At 46.4% G+C, this 13599-nt stretch overlaps 1 protein-coding gene across 1 annotated transcript in view; it reads right to left on the bottom strand.

Annotated features, from left to right (window-relative positions):
• Positions 1 to 10207, bottom strand: part of HEATR4 (HEAT repeat containing 4) — a 55000-nt gene extending 44793 nt beyond the window's left edge. Inside the window, exons 1-2 of the mRNA XM_031001977.3 lie at positions 9942 to 10207; positions 1208 to 2160 (exon numbers count right to left, since the gene is read on the bottom strand). Coding sequence (XP_030857837.3) covers positions 1208 to 2088 — 881 coding nt within the window. The 5' untranslated portion in view covers positions 2089 to 2160; positions 9942 to 10207. The remainder of the gene's footprint in view (positions 1 to 1207; positions 2161 to 9941) is intronic.
• Between the last annotated feature and the right edge of the window lie 3392 nt (positions 10208 to 13599).

Consider the following 13599-nt stretch of genomic DNA (forward strand, 5'->3'; position numbering starts at 1 on the left):
AAAAGGGGGAAAGAGTAGGAGGTGGATCCCCCTTTCCATTAAATCCACAGCTCGTTCCCTTTCCTCTTTAAGCTCAGCTCCTATACACGTGAGCATTGCAGAACACCAATGTTTAACTTTTAGCCTTGTCCCCATGGTGCCAGTTGAATGTGGAGCTGCCAGAAGGGCCTGTCTACAGCTGTCCTGCCTGGCTACTGAAGGATCCATGCCTTCTGCAGCCACCAAGCAGCAGGGCAGAGTGGCGGTGCTCCAGCATAACCCTTTTTTAACATTCGTACTCTTAGAGGCGGCATGGCCTTGGGGAAGGGATCCCACCTCCTTCGTCATCTCACTCTGCCTATTCTGTGTGTGGTTATTTAATGTCCATCCACCTGGTGGTGGACAGGCTGTAAGCTCCTTAAAGGTACATATCTGTGTCTGTTGCTTTTACATTGTATTCCCAGCACTTTGCAGAGTACCTGGAAAGTAGCAAGAACATAATTTATATTTGTCCAATAAATGAATAAATAAATGGATTTCCACTGATTTTTAGTTCACTCTTGGAAATCAGGGATAGTGTAATAGCTCCAGTCTTCCCTCTAGCTATAAATGAGATAGAAGCAATCTAAGAAACATGTAGTCATCTCTTCTCTCAGGTTGTCTGGTTCTCTGTCCTGCAGCTAGTCAGTTTTTGAGTCAGTGACACACTGGTTCCTTATTCAGAGTAAGGCAGGACCAAACCTCAGTACTATGAGGTTCCTGCCTTCCTCACTCCACCAAGGATACATTTCTGGGAGCACCTGGTTGGTAACTACACCAGCAGTCTGATGGCAAAGTCTGCTGGAGAAGGTTGAGAACCAATCCCTTTAAGAGCAGTGGTTCCCAGCTGGGAATGACTTTGTTCCTCTTGGAGACATTTGGCAGTGTCTGAGACATCTTTGGTTGTCACAGCTAGGAGGTTGTGCTCTGGTGGGTATGAGCCAGGGATGCTGCTTGCATCCCATAATGAACAGGGCAGCTCCCACAACAAAAATTATCCAACCCAGAATGTCAGCAGTGCAAATTGAGAAACCTTACTTTGCAGAGCTCTCAGAGAGCAGGCCGGTGGTGGAGAACATGAAGTTGATGGGAGAGTGCATTCTGAAATCGGGAGTGTGAGTCCACCTGGGAGTCCCTAAAGGGGAGTCAGGGATTATCAAAGGTGCACTTGAGGCCCTGGCCAGTATACCTGTAGTAAACGGGAAGCAGCAGTTCTGGCTTCTTCTTTTCCTGTGGGGGCAGGATGACACTTTGATCCTCAAACTCTGCTGTCTCTTCTGCCTCCAGCTGTTTCAGGAGCTCCAGGTCACTGGCAGAGGTAAGCTCATCCCGAATGTGACTCCAGTCGTACTGCTGGCGCAGGAAGCTCTGCCACTTGTTGGGGGATGCCCCAGGTCTTCGAGGACGCTTGCTCTGGATCCATCGGGCTGTGCGCTCGTTCAGCTTTTCCAGCACAGCGACCTCCCACGCTCTGGCCTCCTTCTCAGGAGGCAGAAGCCAGGCTCCTCTTTCCTCCAGGTTCACATCTGGAGAAGGTGGCCGACCCAGCGTATCTGCATGCATGCAGGGATGATGGATGAGAGGGCGGGGTGCTTCCCGGACGGTGCTGGCTGGCTTTGATTTCTTCAGCTTCTTTTCGGGATTGGCAGAGCTTTCTGTCTTCACAGCCAGGGAGGTGTCTCCTGTTAAGGGACTTGAGGAACCCAGGAACTTGAAGCTAACAGGTTTCTGAGGCCGGGCCTTCCTGATCCGGGGAGTATGGATGATGTCATTGGTATTGTAGAGGTGGTCAAAGCTGTACTGGCTATAAGGAATGCTGGGCAGTCCTCGCTGCCACACCACCTCCTGAGAGAAGGTAAGGTTTGCAGCAGCCATTTTCAAATATTGGCTCTTGCGGTGTAGACGGTACTGTGAGCTGACGAAGACCATAGGCACACTGGAGACAGAGGCACACTCCTCCTTGCCTTTCAGTTTTGAGTAGTTTAAAATCATGCCCCATCCCAGTCGTGGGGGCAGTGACTGATAGAAGCAATGGGGGAGAAAGGTCTTTCCCTTCTGGGTCCTGGTCATACTGCGTCCCAGCAAATGCTTCTTTCCACACTGCCTGGCCTAGAGGAAAGGCCTGGAGATGAGACCTGGCACCTGTTAAGGGAATGGGAGGAACTGATGAGAACTCTAGAGCAGCAGAAATTGGTAGCCCATAGCAGTTCTGAAAGAGAATAACTTGAAAAACAGATGGAAAGGGGGTGGGGAAAAGCCATATGAGTTAGAAGAACAAAAGAAGAAAATGGTGCAACATCCTAAATATTTCATGTATCAGACCCTTGTTTCTGGTTCTTACACTTGTTCCCAAAGCTCAGACCCTCATCTCCGTGTGAGGGATGACTGCTTTTCAGCAGTATCCCATGCTTCCAGTTTGTCTTTAAATGTTGCTTTCTTTCGTTCAAAAGGCTTATAGCGTAAAGTTCAGACTATTCAGCATGGCATTCAGGGTTCTCCATGACTTTGGCCTCAGTTTATGACTTTGTCCTGGCATGTAACCTCTGCTTGAGCCAGTCCAGTCTCCTGGCTGTTCTCTGAGTATCCTCTCTCCACATAATGAAGCTTCCTTCTGTGTCTTCTACATGAAATGGCCTTTCGTACTTGACACAAATTCTATCCAATTTCCAGGCCCAGCTCAATTTGTGCTGCTCCATAACTCTTTCTTGACCTATCCAGGCCACCAGGTCATACCCAAGTTTATAAATTCCTCCTGGTCTGTACCACTTACTTTAACTGTTAATCCTATGATACCTCGCATTGTTAAATTTTTGAGACTCTAATTCCATTGCCCAGTGACCATGTCTCCCATCTCTTCTGTCTTTCAGAGTCATCCAGCACACCTATTGCTACACAGTTTTTATTGTTAAAATATTTAATAGCTGTAGGCCGGGCGCAGTGGCTCACGCCTGTAATCCCAGCACTTTGGGAGGCTGAGGTGGGTGGGTCACCTGAGGTCTGGAGTTTGAGACCAGCCTGGCCAACATGGTGAAATCCCATCTGTACTAAAAATACAAAAAATTAGCTGGGCGCAGTGGCATGTGCCTGTAATCCCAGCTACTTGGGAGACTGAGGCAGGAGAATCGCTTGAACCCAGGGTGGGGGAGATTGCAGTGAGCCAAGATCATGCCATTGCACACCAGCCTGGGCAACAAGAGCAAAACTCCGTCTCAAAAAAAAAAAAAAAAAAAAAATATATATATATATATATATAATAGCTGTAACCTATTTTATCAAATAGGTAAATGGTTTTGACTCTTCATGAATTATTGGATGGGTTGTTTCCAGATTTTAGCTAGCATGGCAGACACTGTAGATAACAAACGCTTAGATTTAATGTTAGTTTAGTTTAGTTTTGTTTTCCTTTTGAAGCATTCCCTTGGCCTAATAATGATAGTTTTGGAATAACCTTGCTGAGGATTTTACGTAGGGAAGATATTATGATCTTCATTTCCTATTTTAAGAAGCTGAGGTTCAGAGAGGTAGGTAAATTGCTTCAGATCACATAGCCCGTAAGCAGAGGAGTCAGGTTTCAAATCTAGCCTACTAGATCACAACTCTGGAGCACTTAACCTCCGTGCCACACTGGCCTTGGCCCAAGCACCACTCCCTACCACTCACTTTGTTGGCCTTGCCTCTCCAAGGAACAGGTAGGCCTCCTTATGTGTAAGGATGAAGGAGAGACCATTATTCCATATGTTTCTATCCTGCTAGTGTCAACTCCTGCCCTGCATCCAAGGTGCCCATGCAGACCAGATCTGACTTGTTTCTCTTTACTCCTTAACACCTAGCACATAGCCTCTCTCCCTAGGGCATGATTTCTCTTACTGTCTTCCATGTGTAAAAGTGACCGTATTGTATTTCTTTCTGTTAAGGGCAAGTTCTTTTTTTTGTGTTTTTTTTCTTTTGTTTTGTTTTTTTGAGACAGGGTCCTGTTCTGTCACCCAGGCTGGAGTGCAGCACTGGCACGATCATAGCTCACTGCAGCCTCAACCTCCTGGGCCCAAGTAATCCTCCTACTTCAGCCTCCTGAGTAGCTAGGACTACAGGTGCATGCGCCACCACACCCAGCTATCTGTTTTTTATTTTTAATAGAGATGGGGTCTCACTATGTTGCCCAGGCTGGTCTCAAACTCCTGGGGTCAACAATCTGCCTGCCTTGGCTTCTCAAAGCGTTGGGATTACAGGTGTGAGCTACAGCACTCAGCAAAGGCTCAACTTTCATCTAGATGCCATTAGGCCAGAATCAATAACCTCCCTCAAATTAGGTGACACATGATTAATATGCTATCACTCCAGGACTTTTTGCACATAAGGCTAAATGTAATTGCTTCATCTCTTCACAACCATGAAGGCAACGTCTTCATGAAGGCAAGTTAAGAGAAAGAGGGTGGTCACAAGATGATGTTTTCTCCTGAAACAGTGGCTACTCCCACTGGCTGAAAATAGAAAGGCTAGAGCAAGATGTCCAAACAGACCCCTCCAGCGATTGTCTCCATGCAGGAACACCAAACTGAACAACTGTCCCCACAAGAAAAGCACCTTTAGGCCGGATGCGGTGGCTCACGTCGGTAATCCCAGAACTTTGGGAGGCTAAGTTGGGCAAATCACTTGAAGTCAAGAGTTCAAGACTGGCCTGGCCAACATGGAGAAACCCCATCTTTACTAAAAATACAAAAATTAGCTGGGCGTGGTGGTGGGGGCCTATAATCCCAGCTACTTGGGAGGCTGAGGCAGGAGAATCGCTTGAACCTGGGAAGCAGAGGTTGCAGTGAGACGAAATGGTGCCACTGCGCTCCAGCCTGGGTGACAGAGTGAGACTCCTTATTTAAAAAAAAAAAAAAAAAAGCATCTTCATAAGAAACAAAAAATCAGGTGAGTGATCACAGTACCTGGTTTTCACATCGTATCAAGAAGAGGCACTGAAGAGGGTGGGAAAGACGGTCCTGCATCGCCTATGCCCCCCTCCCTCACCCCTGGCACAACAGCTTGGAGAGAGAATCTGTGCATGTGGTGGAGGGAGAGGAGTGTGGGATTTTGCATTGGAACTCACTGCTGCCCTGTCACAGCACAGCACTACACTGAGCAGAATTCTGCTGGCACCCACAGAGGTCGCATTTAGATCAGCTCTGGGCCAGAGGAGAATCCTCAGGTAGAGTGGGACAGACCTGAGTCCCAGCTGGTTCTGCCACCAGCTGACCAAAGTGGCCTGGGGCCCTGAATACATATGAGTGACAGTCAGGTCACAAGGACTATATTCCTTAGGCAAACCCTGGAGATGCACTGGTCATGGAGGCAGCGGACTTTGGGTGTGTGTGACCGCGTGTGACACCAGCTGTGGAGAACAAGGGAGTGCCTGCATCATTCCTCCCCCAACTCCAGACAGGGCAGCTCAGGGAGAGACTCCTACTTGGGGAAAGGAGAGGGAAGAGTACTCAAGTTGCAAGACAAAGTCCAGAAGACTTTGAGTAGCAGCTCAGCCACAGGAAAATAAAGCACCAGGCAGAATCCTGAGGCTCCTGATTCCAGGCCTTTGCTCCTAAGCTACATTTCCAGACCTACCCTGCGCCAGAAGGGAATCCACTGCTCTGATGGGTCAGATTTATCCTGGCAGGATTCCCCACCTGCTGACTAAAGTGCCCTTGGGCTTTGAGTAAATATCAGTGGTAGCTAAGCAGTTCTGGCCACAGGCCTTGGGCAGGATCCAATACTGTACTGGTCTGCAAAGCTTCAGGTGTGACCCAGTGCACTGCCATCTGTGGTGGCCATGGGAGTGCTCATGTCACCCTTCCTCCAACTCCAGACAGCCCAGTGGGGAGAGAGATCCCTCACTGGGGGAAAGAGAAGAGACAAAGTGAGAGATGTTGCCTGGGTAACCAGGGAATTTTCCCTTATCTTACCCAAGGCCACCAAGGATACAGGAGTATCCAGGAGTTGGCAACAGTTGCAGGGGTCATAGGCTTAGGGCACCCCCTGGTATACATCAGCTGCAGAGACCGTAGGCTTAAGTCACAACACTTAATCCCCTTTGAATATATAGAAAGCTTCTCAAGGAGGATGGGTACAAATAAGTCCAGACTGTAAAGATTGGAATAAATACCTAACTCTTCAATGTCCAGACATTGATGACCATCCACAAGCATCAAGATCATCCAGGAAAACATTATTTCACCAAATGGACTAAATAAGGCACCAGTGACCAATCCAGGAGTGACAGAGATATGTGACCTTTCCAGACAGGGAATTCAAAATAGTAGTCTTGAAGAAGCTCAAACTTCGAGATAACACAGAGAAGGAATTCAGAATTCTATCAGAAATTTCAAAAAGAGATTGAAATAACAAAAATCAAGCAGAAAGGCTGCTATGCCTATGGAGTAGCCATTCTTTTGTTTCTTTACTTCTCTAATAAACTTGCTTTCACTTTGCAAAAAGAAAAAAAAATCAAGCATCACTTCTAGAGCTGAAAAATTAAGTTGACTAAAAAATGCATTGGAGTCTCTCAACAGCAGAATTGGTCAAGCAGAAGAAAGAATTGGTGAGCTTGAAGACAGGTTATATGAAAATACACAGTCAGGGCCAGGCAGGATGGCTCATGCCTGTAATCCTAGCACTTTGGGAGGCCAAGGCAGGTGGATCACCTGAGATCAGGGGTTCAAGACCAGCCCGGCCAACATGGCGAAACCCCATCTCTACTACAAATACAAAAAATTAGCCAGTCATGGTGGCAGGTGCCTGTAATCCCAGCTACTTGGGAGGCTGAGGCAGGAGAGTTGCTTGAACCTGACAGGCAGAGGTTGCCACCGTACTCCAGCCTGGGTAACAGGAGCAAAACTCCATCTCAAAAAAAAAAAAAAAAAGGAGTGATTTAGGATGTCCCCAGATAAATGCCCTTTAGCCTGTGACATAAAGAATCTTTAGTTACAATGCAAACATCCCAGAAAGAATACCATATTGCCATTATCAATTATTAGAAATTCTTAAGGAGGCAATGCGCGGTGGCTCATGCCTGTAATCCCAACACTTTGGGAGGCTGAGGTGGGCAGATCACCTGAGGTCAGGAGTTTGAGACCAGTCTGGCCAACATGGCGAAGCCCCATCTCTACTAAAAATACAAAAAATTAGCGGGTGTGGTGGCGGGCACCCGCAATCCCAGCTACTCAGGAGGCTGAGGCAGAATCGCTTGAAGCTGGGAGGCGAAGGTTGCAGTGAGCCAAGATCGCGCCACTGGACTCCAGCCTGGACGACAAGAGCGAAACTTCATCTCAAAAAAAAAAAAAAAAAAAACTTAAGGAATAGTTATTATCTGATATGATGGCTTATTAAGAAGGAAGGGAACACATGATAGGTCTGTTTTGAAAAGGAATGGGGACAGAACAAAATATTACACAAAGTCTGATCAAAAGAGGCTTGTTCTGGCTTGTCTTTGTCTGTCTTGGAGTCACGGGACAGGTGTAAGGCCAAATTGTGCACTTCCCAGTCATGTTACCTTGGGCAAATAATTGGAAATCTGTAGTTTCCCAATCTGAAAATTGAGTCTGATACCTGTTCTAATTTAGTGTTGATTGATATGAAGCTCAAAATTAGAAACGTATGAAAGTTCTTTGCAAACTAAAATATATGTGTGAGGAATTATTATTAGTTTAGAGGATGGACTGTTGTCCTTAGAAGGCAAGTCTCTGGGTTCTACAGTTAGATGCACTGGGCGCTTCGGGAAGAATTTAGGGCTATGGGGTACTCAGCAATTAAAAGAGAGGGTGCTTAGAGAAGGAAGAAAGGACTTATTAATGGAGTTTGGAGGCTCCTTATTATCGAAACTTACACATTACGTGACCAGCATTATGAGGCACCACCCCACTCCCAACAAATAGCCCTCTAGAACCAAAAGCAGAGTGGCAGGTCCTGGGTCCTTTTGTACACAGCATAAAAAATTAAGTCAATCGGCCAGGCGTGGTGGATCATGCGTGTAATCCCAGCACTTTGGGAGGCTGAGGCGTGTGGATCATCTGAGGTTAGGAGTTCGAGACCAGCTTGACCAACATGGTGAAACTCCGTCTCTACTAAAAATACAAAAAATTAGCCAGGTGCAGTGGTACATGTCTGTAATCCCAGCTACTCGGGAGGCTGAGACAGGAGAATTGCTTGAACCTGGGAGTCAGAGGTTGCAGTGAGCCAAGCTCGTGCCACTGCACTCCAGCCTGGGCAACAGAGTGAGACTCTGTCTCAAAAAAAAAAAAAAAAATTAAGTCAATCCTGGCATAACTGCAGACCAGGCCCTGGAATGAGCAACGCACCAGCATTATCTGCATTTCTAGGAACTTGGGCTAGAAGGGGAGGAATGGGGTTGGAAGGGTTAGGCCACATGCCTCTAGTTAAAACCTGATGAACCTCCTAGATCCCCAGCTGGAAAACGTAGGAGTTGGACTAAATTCCTCTCCTGCCTCTAATATTTTATGAATACAGAACTCAACTCAAAATGGGTAGTATCTCAGCGATTCCAAATTTAGTTCTACTTTTCTGTTTGCTTATCAGTCGCTTACCCTCACCCTCTGGTCTGATACCTTTATCCTGTATAAGTGGTCAAAGTAGGTTGAGTAACGTGTGCTAAAAGGAGTAATATCTTGCATTCTCCCTTGTTATTAAAATAGAGGAAACTACCTTGAAAGAAAAGACTAAAAAGCAATAAGCCTTAGTATCAGTATCTTCTGAAAGCTTTACAAAAATAATACTCTCATCTCTACCAACAGATTTGGATTCTGAAGTTCTGAGGTGGAGTCCAAGAGTGTGCAGTCAGCTTCTGGGGTGGTGTTTGTTAGATACAGTTTTTTGTTTATTTATTTATGTTTGAGACAGGGCCTCACTCTGTCACCCAAGCTGGAGTGCGGTGGCACAGTCGTGGCTCACTGCAGCCTTGCCTCCCAGGCTCAAGCAATCCTCCTGCCTCAGCGTCCCCAGTAGCTGGGACCACAGGTGTGCACCACCATGCCTGGCTAATGTTTTAAAACTTTTTTTTGTAGAGACAGGGTCTTACTATGTTGTCCAGGCTGGTTTCAAACTCCTGGAATCAAGCGATCTTCCTGCCTTGGCCTCCAGAAATGCTGGGACTATGCCTGGAATAGATATGGGTAAAGAACCTTTTACATCACACTCTTGTGTCCTACTCCCAGAATGCTGATTCAGTAGCCTGCAAGTGAGGCCTAGAAATCTGCATTTTCACAAGCTCTCAGATTTAATACACATTACATTTAAAGAAAGCACAGCCCAAAGGGTGTCAGTGGGGTACAGAAGGAAGCCTGGTTAGTGGGGAGAGTGGGATCAGGGAACAGCTGCTTAACCTGGCTTGTTTCAAGTCCCCCTTTCTCCCTTTTTGCCCTCAAAAAGTTCCCCTCATTTTTTCCCCTCTACTTTCTAATTTCTCGCCATGCACTCACACAGCTATACGGCTATCTCCAGAGATTACTCTGGAAACTCTGCTATAAAGATGACCTGGTCTAATGCCTTGATTTGTTTTTTTTTTTTTTTTTGAGACAGGGTCTCACTCTCCTGGAGTACAGTGGTGCAATCATGGCTCACTGCAGCCTTGACCTCCTGGGCTCAAGCAATCCTCCCACATAGCTGGGAGCATAGGCACATAGCACCACTCTCGGTTAAATTTTTTTTTTTTTTTTTTTTTGTAGAGATAGAGTCTCACCATGTTGCTCAGGCTAGTCTTGAACTCCTGGACTCAAACAGTCCTCCCACCTTGGCCTCCCAAAATGCTGGGAATACAGGCATGAGCCACTGCACCAGGCCTAATGTCCTGATTTTATAAATCCCAAAACTGGGGCCCAGAGAGAAGAGAAATCATTAAGATCACCATACTGCTTGGTATCTGAAGTAGTACTGACCCTTTTGACACCTAATCCAAAGTTTTTTCAGCTACCTCAGGTTGCCCCTCATCTTCCAGCTGACACCATCCAGCACCTTTCAGATACTGGCAAAGGAGCAGTGTTTCAAAATTACTTTCCAAATGGCCTCCTACAAGGCAGTCCTCAGAGAGAAGCAAGGTTCTGCATCTTAAGCCTTCCTTGGTTTCTTAGGTTCCAAAGCTGTTTCTATCAGTCTCCAAGCAACCAACTCTTTAGACTTCCATGAGTCTACTCAGAGAACTTGTGGGTTCAGTCGGGGGTATATCTTCAACCATTTATTAAATTTCCTTCTTTGTAAACTGAGCTTTGAGAAATTGCATCTTATTTATTGATTATTTATTGAATGGTAGTTTCATGGAGTTTTTGGTCTTTTTTCTTTTTTGAGACAGTCTCACTCTGTCGCCTAGGCTGGAGTGCAGTGGTGCGATCTCGGCTCACTGAAACCTCTGCCTCCCAGGTTCAAGCAATTCTCCTGTCTCAGCCTCCCATTACAGGCCACACCACCACGCCCCACTAATTGTACTTTTAGTAGAGATGGGGTTTCACCATGTTGGACAGGCTGTTCTCAAACTCCTGACCTCAAGTGATGCACCTGCCTTGGCCTCCCAAAGTGCTGGGATTTACAACTGTGAGCCACCACACCCAGCCTCTTGGTCATTCTTTGAAAAATAATCCTCAGCCAGGCGCGATGGCTCATGCCTGCAATCTCAGCGCTTTGGGAGGCTGAGGTGGCGGATCATCTGAGGTCAGGAGTTAGAGACCAGCCTGACCAACATGGTGAAACCCCATCTCTACTAAAAATAGAAAATTTAAAAAGAAAATCAGCTGGGCCTGGTGGTGCATGCCTGTAATCCCAGCTACTCGGGAGGCTGAGGCAGGAGAATCGCTTGGACCCAGGAAGCAGAGGTTGCAGTGAGCCAAGATCAGGCCATTGCACTCCAGCCTGGGCATCAAGAGTGAAGCGCAGTCTCAAAAGATAAAAATAAAAATCCCTCTAGATATATGCAGCTCCATATTCTCCCACCACAAGGGTTTATAAATCCTGAGAAAGAGGCAAAGCAGGGAACACATGACCACATAGCTCTGGCAGGCGTCAGATTACCAGGCTGATAGAACAGATGGTAAAGTAGAAGCTGTCCGTCAACTTTTCCATTCCCGTTTCAGCTCCTCCACTGCTACTTAATCTCCTTTGCCCACACAGTTCAATCCCATTTTACCTGATCTCTAAATCCTGGCTAGATTATTAGCCATTAACACTAGTTTTTACAAGGAGACTCTTCAATCTTGTATTTCTAATAGTATAATTTCACACGTACAGAAATTCTTTAAGTCATAGAAGTCTTACAGATACAGAAATTCTGATCTTCAAGAGTCCCTTTGTGAAACAAACTCATTTATCCTGACAGCAGGAAAGATTTCTGGGCCGAAGGCTCTATCTCGTTGACCCAGGTCATGCTATTCAGGTGGTCCATCTCTTGGTTCCAGGCAAGACTGCTGCTGCTGACCAACCTGAATATGGACTTTAGCACTTGGGCTCAAGCTGCACTCAGACAGTTGGTCCCCCATAAAGAGCGAGAGGGTACGTTTTCTGTTATGAAAAGTAAAGACTGGGCCAGGCGCTGTGGCTCACGCCCATAATCCCAGCACTTTGGGAGGCGAGTTGGGCGGATCACGAGGTCAGGAGATTTAAACCATCCTGGGTAACACGGTGAAACCCCATCTCTACTAAAAATACAAAAAAATTAGCCAGGCGTGGTGGCAGGCGCCTGTAGTCCCAGCTACTTGGAGGCTGAGGCAGGAGAATGGCATGAACCCGGGAGGCGGAGCTTGCAGTGAGCTGAGATTGGGCCACTGCACTCCAGCCTGGGCGACAGAGCAAGACTCCATCTCAAAAAAAAAAAAGAAAATTAAATACTAAAAAAATTAAACATTATAACCCTGCTAAGGCAGGAGGATCATTTGAGCCCAGGAGTTTGAGGCTGCAGTGAGCTATAATGGCACTACTGCACCCCAGCCTCAGTGACAGAGGGAGACCCTGTTTCTAATAAAATAAATCAAAACCCTGCTGAAGGTTCCTCAAAAAATTAAATATAGAATTACTATGTGATCCAGCAATTCTACTTCTAGGTATATATCCAAAAGAAAGCAGGGACTTTAACAGATATTTGTATACCCATGTTCATAGCAGCATACTCACAATAGCCAAACGGTGGAAAGAACCCAAATGTCCATCGGTGAATGAATGGATAAACAAAATGTGGAAGATACATACAGAATGTTATTCAGCCTTAAAAAGGAATGAAATGGGTTGGGCGTGGTGGCTCACGCCTGTAAGCCCAGCACTTTGGGAGGCCGAGGAGGGTGGATCACCTGAGGTCAAAAGTTCAAGACCAGCCTGGTCAACATGGTGAAACCCCACCTCTACTAAAAATACAAAAATTAGCCGGGCGTAGTGGCAGGCGCCTGTAATCCCACCTACTCAGGAGACCGAGGCAGGAGAATCTCTTGAACCCAGGAGGCAGAGGTTGCAGTGAGCCGAGATCTTGCCATTGTGGTCCAGCCCGGGCGACAGAGCAAGACTTTATCTCAAAAAAAAAGAAAGAAAAAAAAAGAAAAAGGAATGAAATGGGCCAGGTGCAGTGGCTCACGCCTATAATCCCAGCACTTTGGGAGGCTGAGGTGGACGGATTACTCAAGGTCAGGAGTTTGAGACCAGCTTGGCCAACACAGTAAACCCTGTCTCTACTAAAAATACAAAAATTAGCTGGGCGTGGTGGCACATGCCTGTAGTCCCAGCTACTGGGGAGGCTGAGGCAGGAAATCACTTGAACCCGGGAGGTTGCAGTGAGCCAAGATTGCACCACTCCACCCCAGCCAGGGCAACAAGAGTGAAACTCTGCCTCAAAAAAAATGAATGAAATGGCTTTGTGAGGTGGCTCATGCCTATGATCCCAGCACTTTGGGAGGCCGAGGTAGGAAGATTGCTTGAATGTAGAAGTTCAAGACCAGACTGGGCAACAAAGTGAGACCCCCATCTCTACAAAAAACTTAAAAAGTATCCAGGTGAGGTGGCATGTGCTTGTAGTCCCAGCTACTGGGGAGACTGAGATGAGAGGATTGCTTGCACCTTGGTGTTGAGACTGCAGTGAACTGTGATCTTGCCACTGCACTCCAGAGCCTGGGTGACAGAGCAAAATTTCTGGGGAGAGTGAAGTTATGATATGCTGTAAATATATGGATGAGCCTTGAAGACAATATGCTAAGCAAAATAAGCCAGAGATGAAGGGCCAAATACTGTATAATTACACTTTATGAGGTACCTAAAGTAGTCAAATTCAGAGACAGGAAGTGGAATAGTGGTTGCCAGGGGCTGGTGGCAGTGAGGAATAAGGAGTTATTGTTTAATGTTGTGGGAAGTCAGGGACCCCGAATGGAAGGACCGGCTGGAGCCGCGGCAGAGGAACATAAATTGTGAAGATTTCATCTTAATATGGACATTCATCAGTTCCCAAATAATACTTTTATAATTTCTTATGCCTGTCTTTAATATCTTAATCCTGTTATCTTCGTAAGCTGAGGATGTACATAACCTCAGGACCACTGTGATAATTGTGTTAACTGTACAAATTGATTGTAA

The sequence above is a fragment of the Gorilla gorilla genome, chromosome 15, assembly GCF_029281585.2.
Source record: "Gorilla gorilla gorilla isolate KB3781 chromosome 15, NHGRI_mGorGor1-v2.1_pri, whole genome shotgun sequence".
Classification (NCBI taxonomy): Eukaryota; Metazoa; Chordata; class Mammalia; order Primates; family Hominidae; genus Gorilla; species Gorilla gorilla.